The sequence below is a fragment of the Trichogramma pretiosum genome, unplaced genomic scaffold (genome assembly GCF_000599845.2).
Source record: "Trichogramma pretiosum strain Unisexual culture from Peru unplaced genomic scaffold, Tpre_2.0 scaffold87, whole genome shotgun sequence".
NCBI lineage: Eukaryota > Metazoa > Arthropoda > Insecta > Hymenoptera > Trichogrammatidae > Trichogramma > Trichogramma pretiosum.
This window is the reverse complement of record NW_019641711.1, coordinates 390,261-407,918: the sequence shown is the minus strand read 5'-3', so window position 1 is coordinate 407,918 and position 17,658 is coordinate 390,261. Positions and strand designations below refer to the sequence as shown.

The 17,658-nt window shown below is 36.5% G+C and overlaps 1 protein-coding gene across 1 annotated transcript in view; it reads right to left on the bottom strand.

Moving 5' to 3' along the window:
* LOC111694578 overlaps window positions 1–17,658 on the bottom strand; it is a 40,428-nt gene that overhangs the window by 11,025 nt on the left and 11,745 nt on the right. Inside the window, exon 5 of the mRNA XM_023463230.1 lies at window positions 3,292–3,462. Within this exon, the coding sequence (XP_023318998.1) occupies window positions 3,292–3,462 (171 nt within the window). The remainder of the gene's footprint in view (window positions 1–3,291; window positions 3,463–17,658) is intronic.

Here is a 17,658-nt window from a genome sequence, read left to right as displayed (position 1 = left end):
ACTTCGACTGTCCCACAGGGCAATCACATGAACTACCTACAATTTCACCATCGCTACATAATTTTATGTCACACACATAACTCATATGCTTTTTGAGTTCAGCTTTTGGCTTCCTTTTATATAGTATTCATTTCCTGTAAAAAAAGATGCATTAATAATTATTACATAATAGTTGTGATATAAGTATTAATAAGTAATTAAGTAACAAAACAAGTCTTTTACCTATCTGACACAATCTTAAAAATTTTAAAAACCCATCTAAATATAAATTTTTTCCTTTCTGTATAGAAATTTCATAATCATTTAAAAATACATTCAAGTGATTATCTGAAAATGAAGGTAGGCAGCTTGAAGAATTTATGTCCTTGTACAATTTTGCATCTGGAGTATTAATCTTATCATCTTTGACTATTATCTCATATCCAAAGTTATCATTTTGTATGTAGAAAATCAATCTGTAAAACATCATTCGCGTATTATATCATGTTATATTTTTATAAATGTTATATTAATAATATTTGTTATTTTGCTTATTGAGTGTCCATTCGGCAGCCGTAGCGTACGCGAAAATCGTATTTGTGTACAAAACAATAATATTATGGATCGGTACTACGGCCGCCGAATAGACCTCTTGTTTATTGACATATATCATAACCTGACCTAGTGCATCCATTGTACATACCTGTCTACGAGTTCGGATTTTCTCCCGGTCACTCTTGCACCTCGTTGTCTAAGCAATTTTTTAAGTTCCACTATTCTTAACTGTCCATAATCGGTCGACTTCGATGGATTTATATCGCCGGACATTTTGAACTTTGTACGACTACTCTCACATTATACACCAGTATACGAAAGACGTACTGCGCGCATGACATCAAACACGCTACGTCTGCCATCTCGCGGTCAATTCATGCGGGGTAAAATGCCTAATTGATGTTCGTCAGAGAGTGCCGAAGATGAATCTGCTCCTCGCCAGCTTCCTTCTGGAGCATTCTTCTGCGGGCAGTCCTTGGCGAAGTGTTTTCCCGAGCAGTTCCAACACTTTGGCAGAGGCTTCTCATTTTTTTCAGCCCTCTTGCCAGCCGCATTTATCTTCTTGGTACTCTCTTCCTCCTCGAAAGAAGCGGATTTGAAAGCGCATGAGCTGGCTACCGCTTCCGGTACCACACCTTCACGTAAGAAAAAAGGTGAACTCTCCACTAAGTATCAAACATCCACAGACCTCGTCTCGCTCTGCGTCGATGGCCTGGGCGAAAAGTGCCGCGTCGTCCTCGACGTGTTGCAGCTTCACGAATCTTCGAATGCTCGGACGTAGCAAACTGGTTATCGTGCCAATCTTCTCGGCCTCCGGATCGTTTGGTCGCAGTCGCTGAAACAGTCGGTACTTGTTCTCCAGGAACGAGCCGACGCTCTCTGTTGCTCCTTGCTTGTCGCCGTACAGCTTCGTGAGAAGTGCTGTGCGGATACTCGGAGAATCCCAGCGGCTGCGTATGAGGCTTTTATACTTCTCGTAGTCTACCTCCATGACCGCGTAGCACATCCACCATTCCTTTGCTTCGCCAAGCAATCCTTCTTGCAGAGTCGGTACTTTCTCGGCTTCGGCCAAGTCGTACGTTCGTACGTAGACATCGCATTTTTCGACGTACTTCTTCGGATCCTCGAAGTCCAGTCCGTGGAACTGCGGCACTGCTGGTCTCGTGTTCAACAGCGCTCGAGCGAACACTTCCCAATTTCCTAGCGGGTTGTTAATGATTCGCTCTTGCTGTAACGCAGACTCAAGTGTTAGCTCCTCGAGATTTCCCGCTTGCTGCTGTTGTTGATCCTTGATCTGCTGCTGCTCGTTGTTAAGTCCGGTCTCCTCGATGGACTGCTGGTGTTCTGTGGGCACCACTGGGTTTAACACTCCCAGAAGTGGTGAATCCTCTTTGCAACTTGCCGCAGCTCGACAGTGCTTGCGCGATGGCTTTCTCGGTATTGACTCCTTTCTCTGTGGGTTGGTTCGTGCGTCTGCACGACGTAGTCCTTTTCCTTGAGTCGACTACTGCCACACGTTGGGCCCGCCACTTGCTGAAAATCCGTCTTGATCGTTGACCTCGTTGTTGTTCTCGTCGGGTTTCCTGGATGCGGCCGTCGCAGCGTAGCGCTTGGGCGTTGCGCGAGTCGCTGGTGGCGACATTGCAGGCCGCTTGCTGGTTACACCGACCGCAAATATCGGCGACGTGCAGAACGCCTTATCCACGGCAGAAGGTCGAGCCGGCTCCAGACTCTTCTTCATCTTATTGAGGGCCGAAACGGCCTGGACCAGGCTCAGGGTGTACCTGGTCACCTCCTTGTGTAGGTTGCCCTTGCTCCCGACGAAGTCTGCAAGGCCACTCACAAGTCCTTCCATTCTTTTCCACTTCTCTTCGTAACTCCCGGTTGCAAAATCTGTGGGGGTCGGGAGCGGGGAATCCTTGGCTGGTAGCATAGAAACGCCAATGATTAAGCTCGTGGTGGCCGCCGCTATCATCTCGGGGGTGGACCCGATCCTCGTCGGTATCGTCGACAGCAAACTACTCCTCGTTCGGCTCTTCCGAATGTATCGTGTTGTAAACTGGTTTTTTTTTTGGAAAAAAATTTTTTTTCAATTTTTTTTCATGTATAAATGAAGGAATTTTTATACTTTTTTACGGTACAATGGAAGCAGAACAGCCAAGCTTTAATTTAAGACCAAAAAATAGAGATTTACCGAATATTATGAAAGTTAACGACTGAAAATGAAAAGTTGATTTTTTGCTTCCTCATAGAGGAAGTTATGTGATAGGCTTGAAAATAAGATTTGGAACCAGACGTCCTAGGACAATTTGGTTTACATATTTGAAACTACATTGAATTACCAACAAATGTCTGCATGTGTGTTTGTTTTTTCGGCTTTTTGGCTAAGATTTTTACATACAATTAATATTTAAATATTCCAAGTGGGTTGTACTTCTTCCAGAGGCCTATGAGATCAAACTAAACCTACTGGGCATGTTGTCTAGGTGTACAAAGTACCCTCAGTAAGTTTCGGCCAGATCCATGATCCGGAGCTGGGCTTGCAAAGTAGAACTTATGCAATGCATGAGCGTGTTAAAAGAGTGGACGTAGGACACACAGTGTTATGATAATTTTACTGTATTTTTAAATAGAATTTTCTATCTCTTTACTGTATCATTATTTGAAAATTTTGATTTTTTATTGAAATACAGCCATAGATTGATGAGATACACAGAAAATTTTTTCTCAATTTATATTTTATACTGATTTACTTACTTGAAGAAAAATAAATCTCAGATGATGTAAAAAATGTGGTTTTTTTCAGGCATTCTAACATAAAAATTGTCACAAGAGCTCTTTCCTGTAAGTCATCAGTCGTTCTTTGATTCTTATTCGTTTCAAGATTGTGTAACTTCAAGATATCTTGACATTCATCGTCAAATCCACCTTAAACATTATAATGAGAATTGTATTATTACACTTTGAGGAGTGAGGAGTGGGAGATACATTAAACCTTCAATTAAAAAAAATTGATTAAAAAGTATGGTAGTATAGTAAGTGAAAGGAAAACATTTTTTGGAACGTAAAATATGTATATTTAAAGTACAAATATCTTATACACATATCGTTTTTAAGCACCATATCTTGTGATGATGTTTCGGAGATCGGTAAATAATGAAAGAATGACAATTAATTGCGATTGATAAATATGGTGCACTGAGATTAATTGTTTGAACAAATGAAAATGAATAATTCGAACAAATTTGTTGTAAGATTGACTTTATTGCAAGAGCCTACACACGCCGTGGTGCTAATACAAACAAGTAGAGAATGAAGTAATAAAAGAGAACAAAATGAAAAGTATAACAATGGCGGCGACTTCGGCTTTTCAGCTCCTCTCGCTTCAGTCCTCAACGTTGTAGTGATGATCATCGACGCGCTCGTAATCGCTCAAATCTCTGCGCAGCTAGAGTGCCCCCACCGAAGTTGTTGTATTCGCGCAGTCAGTTGTGACGGAGCGTGTCAGTCATGGCTCGTCTTGAGGTTCTATCACACATGACTTCAACATTAATAATTAAAGTTATCATTACAAGGCAATAACTCGGAGCGCCACTGCATAAAAAGCATACAAACTCTTAGTGATATTATCCGTGGGACGCGAGTCCACCGTTTTGGGGCCCAGTAACGGAATATTGTTGCATCATTGTGGCATCTTTTTGGGTATTTTATCCGCAAGCCCCGATAAAGTCTAGGTCGCTTTTACTGTTATTTTATATTTTGAATATCGCTTTGGCCTTCCGTATCATATCCACGAGTGACTTATGAGTATTTTATTTATGTTTCATATACTCTGTCATCTCTTCAAATTTCTCGTCGAGAGTTGTCAGACGATTAGCGTTGTTGTCGTTAAGCTCCGATTGCAGTGACTCCTGGTCTGTGCATGTTTGATACTTAGTGGAGAGTTCACCTTTTTTCTTACGTGAAGGTGTGGTACCGGAAGCGGTAGCCAGCTCATGCGCTTTCAAATCCGCTTCTTTCAGCTTTTTAACTGAGTTCTCACTTCGTTCTGAGTAAAGGTATATGCTTGTTCTTTTTTTTCGTCTAAGTATATGCTCGATTAATCTGAATCTATACTAATACGGATAATACTAGCCCACCTCCGCTCTCTCGAGTTTCCCACCCCGAATGAAAGTGCTTAGCTCTCTGCAGAGTTTCCGGTAGGCATCATGCAATGCGACGAACTTGCCAAGCCGATTGACCAAAGCTGGTTAAGGACAGGCCGCACGTCTTGCCGACAGCGGAAGCCAACGATGATTTGGGTCACGTCACCAAGCAGCATCGTATCGCTTTTCTATGCAGGATCTCTTTTTGTTAGTTGGGTCGCAAATGGTATGGAGTCATTTTTTATAATTTTTTTTATTATAAAGTCGTTTTTTTGATGTGCAACATATATATTCGCGTTTGGTATGAGGGGTAAACCGTGAAAACCGAGCGTCTATCCGTCCGTCCGTCCGTCCGAGCGAGCGCAACTTTGGTAGTATGTCTATGGGTCATATCAGAAATGAGTTGATAGGTCCAAAAATGACCTATCAACTAAATGCATTTCTTAAAAGTACATGAAAAAACAAAACTTTTCATGTGTTTAAAAAGTGCCATGGTTCCGTCCTTCAAAATCTACAGCTGCTTAAAGTTAGAATCTGAAAACTAACTTTTTTCTCCATAAGCCCAATGTAGCTCTGAAAAATAAATCAAACATGGTATTTTTATGTATTTTTTGATAAGGAATTCATTGGTGATATGGCAAAAGTGATTCAGATACTCTTACACCATTAAAAATCAAAAAAATGCATTTTAGGCCCAAAATAGATGTGTTCGTCCTCTTGGATTTGCCTGAAATTAATAGAGTATCATTACAACATCAAAATAAAGTCATCTACCAAGTGGCACTATCGGTTGGCCAATATCGAGGAAGATATATACTATGAAATGTGGTTATCTTTCACTTTTACATCATGATAGTCTGAATGTCGACTATTGATACTGCCTAGAGCAATGAACTACAATAAACACTAATTTATCTTTTTAAAGTTCAATCACAAGTACTTTCTGCACAGAGTTCACACCTTATTCTTATGTAATCAATTAATAACTTCATTTATGCTAGATAAGTAATACTAGTATGCACTGTTTGGATTGAATATTACTTTAGCGTTTGTTTCATTCACAGTGGTATTAAATATGAACTCTGTGCAGAAAGTACTTGTGATTGAACTTTAAAAAGATAAATTAGTGTTTCTAGCTTGCTTTTAATGCAGTTCATTGCTCTAGGCAGTATTGATAGTCGACATTCAGACTATCATGATGTAAAAGTGAAAGATAACCACATTTCATAGTATATATCTTCCTCGATATTGGCCAACCGATAATGCCACTTGGTAGAGGACTTTATTTTGATGTTGTAATGATACTCTATTAATTTCAGGCAAATCCAAGAGGACGAACACATCTATTTTGGGCCTAAAATGCATTTTTTTGATTTTTAATGGTGTAAGAGTATCTGAATCACTTTTGCCATATCACCAATGAATTCCTTATCAAAAAATACATAAAAATACCATGTTTGATTTATTTTTCAGAGCTACATTGGGCTTATGGAGAAAAAAGTTAGTTTTCAGATTCTAACTTTGAGCAGCTGTAGATTTTGAAGGACGGAACCATGGCACTTTTTAAACACATGAAAAGTTTTGTTTTTTCATGTACTTTTAAGAAATGCATTTAGTTGATAGGTCATTTTTGGACCTATCAACTCATTTCTGATATGACCCCTATACAACGTCGGTTTGCTGTCTATGCATATACGTCGCGAGACTACGCACTATCATGCACGTTGTCAATTTTGATATTTATTACTGCATGTATTTTTTTTCTTCTCCACCCCATTCGGACACTCACCGGTATCCGCCGCTAGGCATTGCTCCGTTGAGGCCGGGGTTAGTTGAGCATTTCTGCTACTTCTATGTTAGTCGTTGTTTTCCGTACATCCCCCATAGATCGCATAGTGGTATGCGATGATTAGCGGTTCAGGGACTCATCTTTTTCAACTTGGTGAACCTCCTATCCTGCGCGATGCCATCTTTCGATTGTCGTATCCCCTTTTTCAGAGCCGTCTATTGCGTGGTCACACATGGCTGGCATCTCCTCGCTTCTGCCGCCGATGGCAAGTGCCCGATTTGCTCTGTTGGCTACATCTTGTGAGTGTGGTTCTCGCTTCAGGCGTCATCATGCACTCCAGCGGAGCCTTGGCTCCCGCATCCAGCGCTTCTGACTTCATCATGGGAGTGTTATGTTCCATCTATTGCCAGCCTTGTGAGTCCTCGCCTCGGGCTCCTACTTATGGTTATCCTATCGCTTCCAGCTCGCGCAGTGATCGAGTTTTTTTTACCGCTTCGGAGGCTGATGACTCAGAAGGCTGTAACTTGGCATCTACTGGACCGATTTCCTTTCAAAACCCCTTAAAATTTTTGTTTTTTGATGTACTTTCGTTTGAACTGAGTTGCCACGTTGCTTTACTAATTCATCTCAGCAAAAAACGCGTATAAACAAATGGAAAGTACGTCGGAGCCATAAAATTATGTTTATACACGCCTACAGACTGCATTATAAACAATTTAACTAACATAAAAATTATGTTACATCATTCTGTAGGTTATTACCTTTAAAATGAGATGTCGACGAGCTCGATCGCACTAATACGAGCCAAGTTACAGAGGTTGAAAGATGAAAAAAGACGTATTTCTAGGAATTTTACACTAATTATTGCATAACTTTTTTCTAGTGGGTGGATTTTCAATTAATTTAATGGAATTTCTTTGTTTTTCAAAGACGAATGAAATAAAAACAAATTGTTTTAATCTATCTTCAATATTTTACAAGATATAGATGTTTAAACAATTAATTTGTTTATAAAAAAAAATTGACCAGGAATTCGGCCTGGTGACATTCAAATTCGATTTCAGCGACCCAAAAAACATAGAAATCTGTCAACTTGCCGAGGGGATCTCGCAAGTTCACTCAAATGTTACCAGCGCCCGGACTAAACCGCTCAATGCACTTAATTTATATTATAATTCATCAATAAATAATTTGATAAAAATGTACTTTGGAAACGGGATTTCCAATGAAAAATCTAAACAAAAAACAAATTAAAAATTGAAAAAATTAAAAAAATTTTTTTTTTAAATCAGCTGTTTATGAACAGCTGCAAGATGTGAAACATCTTCGTCAATTAATTAAAGAAAATTAACTAATTAAAAAAAACTAAACAAGATCCAAAAACATGAATCAATAATCGAAACAAAAAACCAAACTAGAAACTAAAAAACAAAAAACCCAACTAGAAACTAAAAAAACAAAAAACCAAACTAGAAACTATTTTAAAAAAGGTTATTTTTAAAAAAGATTAATTTCATAGAAGAATCATTCGAAATATTTAATTATTATAAATTATCGGACGCCTCCACAAACTTGCGAGAGATCTCTGATGAGGATCCCTTGAAGGTCGTCGCATTGTCCGAGAATATCTTCCTACTAACGCATCGTCGTGCAGTGAAACGAGAATACGCTGCCAAAAAAGCCTCCGTCGTCAAATCGGACACGACTTCAATATAAACAGCCTTATAAACCATACACACGAATTTGGCGATGTAACCTTTGTTTGTGATGGCCTTACAACGCTCTGAGAATAATACCGGAAAAAGTCCTGCATCGTCCAGACTCGCGAGTTAGAAAACTCGCTGTAGCGTGAGTCGTTTGACGTGAGTCATCTGCTGCTGTCCAGTCTTGCTCTTAAACCTCGTGCACTTTACGCAGCGGCGGCACACACCAGTCACAAGTCTTCGCATGTCCGTAATCCAAAAACTCAAGTTCGAGAGTAGTAGCTGTACTACTCCGTGAAGTATAATTATATGTTTTTTTTTACCAGTCACTTTCTTATTTCATCACTGCTTGGCAAAATGACGGGATGGCGCTCGCTAAAAAAGGTGGTGCATTATGCAATCTGCCACTAAGCCGAACAAAACTTTTCTCGTACATGAATGGAGTCAAGCCGAACCGACTGCTTCGCTTCATGAGGGTTTTCCTTGCTTCAAGAGCCGTATTTCTTCGAAGAAACTTCGTTGTTGAATCAATATCTTTATATTGAAGCCGCTCGCGCCAAATTCATCTTGGCGACCGTTAGGTAAGTATATAAAATGTTAATTGGAAGGAAGGATGAGCAAAACACAATTTGATTCGTCTAGAAAGAAGAGTATTTTATTTAATAAATGAATAATAAAATTCAAGATTGCACGTGGCGAATACTAACCTAGAAAGAAGAGAATCGATAATTAAATGTTTGTGCTTCCTCTTCTCTTTACAATTAAATTTACAATTAAACTAATTAATCAAATCAATTTTTTTAATGACTTTAACAAACTAACTTAATAAATTTTTATTAATAAGAATTATCTTGATGTTTCTTTTGTGTTGATATTTTAACTTTAATAATTTTATAATTTTACGACGAATTCCAAGAAACTCGCTTTCTCCTTTTCCTCTTCTGCTACTTGGCTGTGGTGACATCTAGTCCACCTGTGTGTAAGCGTGTACTACACATGTAACAGGTATCAGTTTTGTTATATGATGTAGACCTTTGGATCTCCTTCCGGTGTTTAGTTTGAAAATTGATTCCGAAATCTTTTCTTCTATCTCGAAGGGTCCAATTCTAATTTCGTCCATTTTCTTTCTGTTCAGTTTATTGCCATTTGTAACATATACCATATCCCCTTTTTTAAAGTCTCGCATTACTCTATTTTTATCGAAGAGGGATTTATTATATTTGTGCGATTTATTTGATCTGAGCAGTGCTATTTTTCGGTCTTGCTCCAGATTTTTATAACCGTTACTTACAAGTTTTAATTCCGGGGGTAGTAAATCCGTAGATTCACCGTTCATTAAATATAAAGGAGAGAATCCTGTTGTGGTGTGGATCGTTTTGTTATATGTGTCGACACATACTTCTGCGATTTTAGACCAAGCCTTTCGTTTCTTGTCGCTGTTCAGCATACATCTAATTTTATTTACCAGGGTCTGATTCAGTCTTTCGTTTAGGCCGTTGGAGAAAGGAGAATCTATTGCTGTAAAAATTAATTCAATTTTTCTCTCCTTGAGGTAATTGGTGAATTCTTTCGAATTGATCGCTGGAAATTGGTCTGCAAGCAGTAATTCTATCTTATTCTCTTCTGGAACTTTTTTTAATAATTTTATAAAGTCTTGTGCCAACTGGTTTTTAGAACATAAAATATACGCAAATCGGGTGAAGTGATCAACTAATAAATGTAGGTAGCGTTTAGTAGATCTTTGTCCACCAAATCCGCCAATTGTGTCCAGGGACATTATTTGGAAGGGCTTTTCTGCAGGGCCCAAACGTGACATCAATCCGAATTTTTTGTTTAATCTTGTTTTATTTTTTATACAGATGTCGCAACTTTTGCATATCCGTTCGATATTTTTTGATAAGTTTGGTGCTGTGTAAAAAGGCTTTATTTTCATTTCCATTTGGTTGATCCCGATGTGACAGAAGTTTTCGTGAGTAGCTTTTATTAATGTTTTGCTATATTCTTCACTTAAAACTATCTTCTTTTTATTTTTGTTCTGTCTGTAATAGATGTTATTTTCTATAATATAGTGATCCTTAATTTTATTATTGTTATTCTTTAATTTAATATTACTTTCTTGGTCGTCTGTAATTTCTCTCATGGTTATCAAATTTACTGTTTTTATCTTGTCCTCTTGGTTTTCATAGTGTTCGTAAACCGGATTTCTGCTAAGGCAATCCGCTTCGGTATTTTCTTTGCCTGGATTGTAAATGATTTTAAAGTTATATTGAGATAGGTAGAGAGTCATGTCTCCTAATTCATCATCTGTTCTATTTTTAACATTTAAATTTTCTAAAGGTTTGTGGTCTGTATACACGGTGAACGTGTTACCAATCAGCCAGTGTTGCCAAAACTTTAAACTTTCTTTTATTGCTAGGCATTCAAGAAAAATTGCCTTTTTCTTTTTTTGTGAATCGCTTAATTTTTTTGAAAAGTACGCGACAGGTTTTAGCGAGCTATCATTTTGAGTTTGTTTTAGAATCGCACCGATTCCTTTAATACTTGCGTCCGTATAAATAAAGGTTTGAGCTTTTTGATTATAGATAGCCAGAATTGGTTTCGAGCATAGATATTCTCTCACTTTATTGAAGGCCTCGTTGCAGTCATTAGACCACATGAATTTCACGTTCTTCCTTAGTAGGTTGTGCAGTGGATCAAGTACTATTGAGACGTTCGGTATATATTTTCCATAAAAATTTATTTTACCAAGGAATTGACGTATTTGTTTTTTATTTTGAGGTATTGGAAAGTCTACAATTGACTTTAAATTGTCTTTCAAAGGGGTTATCGTATTTTCTGTGATGATGTGGCCCAAATATTTGACAGAATTAGCTGCGAATTTGCATTTTGTCAGCTTTAAGCGGAAGCCTTCCTTTGCTATCGCGTCCAAAAGTAATTCTAGATGTACTAAATGTTCTTCGAACGACTTCGAGAATATCATTATGTCGTCTACGTAATTTACGACGAATTCTGACAAGTTATATTTCCTAATTATATTTACCAGAATCCGTTGAAAAAAGGCTGGCGAAGTCTTTAATCCGAAAGGCAAGCAAGTCCATTGGTAGTGGCCCTCTTGCGTCACAAATCCAGTTTTATATCTATCTCTGACTCTTAAAGGTATGGACCAAAAAGCCGAATTGATGTCTAGCGTTGTGAAGAACTTACAGTCAATTGTTTTGATCATCAAATCTTCAATTAAAGGGAAAGGTTGTGCTTGAGGTACTATTAGTTTATTTATATCTCTAAAATCAATGCATAATCTACTTCTCTTCCCTTCATCTCTTTTGTAAGCCAATGTGACTGGTGCGGCGAATGGACTGTAAGATTCCTCGATTAAGTTATGTTTTAGTAATTGAGCTACTTGTTTTTCAATTTCAGCTTTGTCCTCTATTGAACATCTGTAGGGTCGCTTATAACAATATTTATCTATCTGTAGATCTATAAATGCTTCATAATTTTGAACTTTACCTACATCGTATTTGTCTTTCGCAAATATATTGTTGTAGTTTTCTAATAATTTTTGTATTTTTTGTGATTGACTAGTGTTTAAATGTTCAATATCAATATTGAATTCATTTGTATTGATACCTTCATTAAAGTTCACTTGGAGTTTGTCTAATATATTTTTTTCTTCATTATTTATAATTTTAATTTCTTTTTTATTTTTTTTCAGAACATCGTCCTCACTTGTATTTAGCTTTACATGTTTTTGTAGTCGGATATTTAGATTCTCATCATGAGTCAACCCGAATTTATGTATTGTATCTAGTCCTAATATCATATCGTGATTGAATTCTTCATCGTTGTATAAAAATGCATTAATTTCTTCTTGGACGTTCAATATATTTGCTTTTAATTTTATCAATCCCTTTGTTTTACCCCTACCACTGATTGTTTTTATGGAGTTATTGAAGTTCCCTAAATTCTTTATTTTTACTAATTTTGAGTTGATTAGTGTAATATTTGAGCCAGGGTCATATACACCTATACATTCAAAGTTCTCGTTTAATACTACTTTAACTTTAATCAGTGGAGGGAAATTTAGTTTTTTGGATTTTCTGTATTTTCAATTTCTATTAAGGTGTTGGCCATTCTATCATTTTTATTATCTTTGAACCAACAGATCTCTTCTGGGTGGAATCTATTACTTTTTCTTTTACTCTCACATATCTTACATGGTTGTTTAAAATTTATTTTTGAATCAAATTTTGTTGTCTTAAATTTATTATCATTCCCTTTATTCGATTTTTTTTCTATATTTTCAAATTTTCTTAGCTCACTGAACAATGCTGTTGGCGTTGTGGTATCTTGTCTATCAATTCTGTTTCTGATGTGTGTTGGTATTCCATCGGCAATCAGATCCACTAAGGTTCTTTGGTCCATTTTATTATTTGATTCTAATAGTAGATGTTCTTTTTTTAGAGCGTACTCTAAAATTGACCCTTTGAAGTATTTATAGTTCAATGCGTAAGTTACTGAGGACCAACCTTTGTCCGCAAATGATTGTAGAAAATTTTCTTTCCATACACTCCATTCAGAATTTAAAGTATATTTAATTAACATAGAACCAAACCAATCCTTTACTGAGTCATCTAAGAATAATCTGAGTGCTTGAATTTTCTCATCATCTTCATCGATGTTCAATCTGTCGCATTCTTTTTCATACATTTGTAACCATTGGTTTGCATTCATTTTCTTATTTTCAAATTTATCAAGAACAAACTTTTCACACAATTTAATTAGATTTCTGTTTTTATTATCTTTTTGCTCGTCTTCTCTTTCACATAGTCTTTCCAGTAACTTCACTAAGGCGTTGTCTGCATATTGTGAGGATGTGCTTTGTTGATCTTCTTTTGATATGGGAATCTCCTCTAATAAGTAATCGTTCATCGACATATTTTCACTTTCATCTACATAGATTTTTAAAACATTTTCAGGTAGCCTAATCCACACGTTTCTATATTGGCCACGTCGTTTTAAAGTGTTTGCTATTCTCTTAAATTCTGGGAGTTTAATTAACTCAGTATGTAATTTAGCAGGCCAATACTCTTTAGGTATTGCAAACTTTTTCCCCTGTTCATCTGTTATAGATGTAATTGCGACGATACTGGACTTAGGGTCTTCGTCAGCGACAACCTCACATGCAATTTGAAATCTAGCCATGATTCCAACTATCTGTAGAGTTTCACACACTTGATAATTATCGATTTATAAGATGTTAATTGGAAGGAAGGATGAGCAAAACACAATTTGATTCGTCTAGAAAGAAGAGTATTTTATTAAAAAAATGAATAATAAAATTCAAGATTGCACGTGGCGAATACTAACCTAGAAAGAAGAGAATCGATAATTAAATGTTTGTGCTTCCTCTTCTCTTTACAATTAAATTTACAATTAAACTAATTAATCAAATCAATTTTTTTAATGACTTTAACAAACTAACTTAATAAATTTTTATTAATAAGAATTATCTTGATGTTTCTTTTGTGTTGATATTTTAACTTTAATAATTTTATAATTTTACGACGAATTCCAAGAAACTCGCTTTCTCCTTTTCCTCTTCTGCTACTTGGCTGTGGTGACATCTAGTCCACCTGTGTGTAAGCGTGTACTACACATGGCTTACAAGTATACCGCAAGTTCAATAAAGATTTCGACCTAACCCTGATGAGCCAGCGTTCGCAGTAGCCCAAAATCCGCAACATTTTTATAAAGCGCGATATTCTTCATAGTCTTGAGTACACATCTATGACGCGATGGCCACGTCGTGTCCTCGTTGATGCTGGCTGCCGCTCTTAGCGCGCCGAAAAAAAACTTAAAAAAGTGCTTATGCGTGGGCAGTTGAGTATGCTGGCCGCGACTTGAGTTGCGCCTGTGATACGGATGTCGATGGTGTGTTTTTTTTTTTTTTTTTTTTTTTTTTTTTTTTTTTTTTTTTTTTTTTTTTTTTTTTTTTTTTTTTTTTTTTTTTTTTTTTTTTTTTTTTTTTTTTTTTTTTTTTTTTTTTTTTTTTTTTTTTTTTTTTTTTTTTTTTTTTTTTTTTTTTTTTTTTTTTTTTTTTTTTTTTTTTTTTTTTTTTTTTTTTTTTTTTTTTTTTTTTTTTTTTTTTTTTTTTTTTTTTTTTTTTTTTTTTTTTTTTTTTTTTTTTTTTTTTTTTTTTTTTTTTTTTTTTTTTTTTTTTTTTTTTTTTTTTTTTTTTTTTTTTTTTTTTTTTTTTTTTTTTTTTTTTTTTTTTTTTTTTTTTTTTTTTTTTTTTTTTTTTTTTTTTTTTTTTTTTTTTTTTTTTTTTTTTTTTTTTTTTTTTTTTTTTTTTTTTTTTTTTTTTTTTTTTTTTTTTTTTTTTTTTTTTTTTTTTTTTTTTTTTTTTTTTTTTTTTTTTTTTTTTTTTTTTTTTTTTTTTTTTTTTTTTTTTTTTTTTTTTTTTTTTTTTTTTTTTTTTTTTTTTTTTTTTTTTTTTTTTTTTTTTTTTTTTTTTTTTTTTTTTTTTTTTTTTTTTTTTTTTTTTTTTTTTTTTTTTTTTTTTTTTTTTTTTTTTTTTTTTTTTTTTTTTTTTTTTTTTTTTTTTTTTTTTTTTTTTTTTTTTTTTTTTTTTTTTTTTTTTTTTTTTTTTTTTTTTTTTTTTTTTTTTTTTTTTTTTTTTTTTTTTTTTTTTTTTTTTTTTTTTTTTTTTTTTTTTTTTTTTTTTTTTTTTTTTTTTTTTTTTTTTNGTGTGTGTGTGTGTGTGTGTGTGTGTGTGTGTGTGTGTGTGTGTGTGTGTTTATAGGTGTGCGAACTTGCTGCGGCTCGAAGCGCGCGAGCTTCACTAGTGTGTGTGTATATGCATGAGCGAACTGCGACTTGGGCGCGCTGGCAATACATACTATTAGTGCGAGAAAGAGCTTTCCGGCCTTTGCGCAGCGGTTGAGCGTCGATCACGTCGAAGTGAGTCAGGAGTGTTGGTTTACAAGCTCGGCGGCGCGAGTAGTGGCAACCAGCAGCGAGCGATCACGAGCGACAAGAGAGCGCTGAGTTCAAGCGCACAGATCGGGCATTCGAGTCCCAGCAGCTCAAGAGAAAAAATCGCAAATTTCAGCAACGTTAAATAAGTGTAAGGGTTCGGTAAAGTATATTATGTGTGTGTTTTACGCTTGAGAGTACTCACGTAAGCGTAGTTGTGTGTTTTTTTTTTTTTTTTTGGACGTGGGCAGAGTGAACTCTGCAGCCAGTGGCCCTTCGAAACGAGTACCCCACTAGAAACCGTCGTTAAACATTACTTCGGTGGGGACTCTATAGAGCTTCTCTGCTACGTCTGTCTCTTTTCCGTACATCCCCCGTCCACCTTGCGGTGATTAGGGGTTCGGGAACCAGAAGCGTCGTTTTCATCTTTTTCCTACAGCATCATATGGATTGTTTTTTTTTTACACCTCTTGCGCCTCTTGTCTCAGGTTAGTGACGACTGATTGCGCAAAGGAAGCTACCGCCAGCCAGTTGCCTACGGTCTCGAGCATGAGCCGGACGATGTTTTCCAGCTCGATTTCTTCTTGGAGGACTTGTTGAAGTCTCTCCCTCTCTTTGTGGAATCGCGGGCAGTGAAAGAACACATGTTCCACGTCTTTTATCGTGCTTGGACAGGCTGGGCAGAGAGCGCTTGGGGTGTTATTATAGCGCTGGCTATGGCTTTTGAAGTAGCCGTGCCCGGACAGGAGTTGCGTGAGATAGTAGCCCACTTCTCCATGTCCCCTCTCTACCCATTCTGCGATGTTCGGAATCAGCCGGTGTGTCCATCGGCCGTTTGGGGCCCGATCCCATCGGTTCTGCCACTTTCTCAGCGTCTCTCTTCTTTCTTCTTCCTTGACGTCCTCCGGTCGGCGCTGTTATATGCGCGCACGCTCATCCGCCAGTGGGGTCAGCGGAGGTACGCCGGCTATCACGTACGTTGCGTCGTATGAAACGTGTGGTAGACCGCTGATCGCGCGCAGGCAGAATCGTCGGTGTACAGCCTCTGTTTGACGGATGTAGGCCTGTGTCTTCGTCGCACATCTCCAGATGGGCGCTCCATACATGAGGATCGAGTCGATGACATGAGCATAGAGTTTTCGTCGGCTACTTCTGGGCCCACCAATGTTGGGCATGATCTTCGCGAGGGCTCCAGCCAAACTTGCTGCCTTTTCGCTGACGGTTCGGAGGTGTTGGTCGAACCTCAGCGTGGAGTCAATGTGTAGGCCCAGGTACACTGAAAAAACGAACACTGTTATGAGCACTGAAACCGACTTAGTAAACAAGCCAACGCAGCGCTTTAGTAGCCACTACCAAATCTTTCAGTAGAGCGCTCTATAGTCAGGTTACGGTAACGTTTACTGATTCGACGTGGTATATGTAAGACAAACGCAAAGCGCAACCGGTGATATCAGCAGACAGCAGAGAATAAATTTTTACAAGTAATTCAAGTTTAGTGCTAAACGAAAAAGATGGATGATTTTACAAAAAATCTGCTTACCAGCTGAACCTTAGAAAACTTCATAGCTAGATTTCAAAGTAAGTTAATATTCTTTATTTTTATTAACCTCTAAACTTGTATGTTTGTATAAAAGTAAGTTTGGGTTGGTGTTGAAATCAGTTCCTTTGTATGCATGGATGAAAAATTGTGCATTTCAGAAGCTGGTGTGGACGAGGAAGTTATGCATGACATAAGTGATGAAATGTTGAATGATTTATTTCATTCTGATGAATGCGGCTTCAGACAAAAATTCATTAAAAGACGTATGCTGTAGAAAGTAAATTGTAGTCCCCACACTCTTCAACTTCTCGTTCCCGATCAAACATCTGTGGACTCGACATCTCTTGACATTTCCCTTAACAACATGTCCAATACGTTTAACAGCACATCTTTTAATAACCCTGGTTTTAGCGAAGAAGTAAATCTATCTCCTATAAATATTTCTACAATTAGAGAATGTGAAGGTGCTTGTATGTTGACAATTATATATAATATTATTACTACCAAATTGAGGTGATCTGTGCCCAAGCCCGAAATTCAACCTTCATTCTACCTTTATTTCATCTTTAGTTTGATGTTCTTGAGCTTTTTAGAGAAATATTTACTAGTATAGTTATAAATAATATAGTAGATTTTTCAAAAAACTTATTTGTAAACTTGAATTTTGGACTGGGGTACAGATCTCCTTGAGCACGTCAATATGTATGATTTTCATGAGTGTATTTTTTATTAGTACCAAAAAAAAGTGTACGTGAATTGTTGAATACTACTGCAAGGGGTGAAATAGTAATGAATAAATTAAAAAAAAATAAGACTATAAATGATAGAAATTTGGCTACTTTAATTATTCATTATGAGTTTGATTTTGAGAAGACGCATAGGTAAACTAAATAATATATCATTGATTGTAATTCTCTTCTTCTGGCTATGGGCTATATCGCTTCCACTGACCCCCCCCCCCCCCCCCCCCCC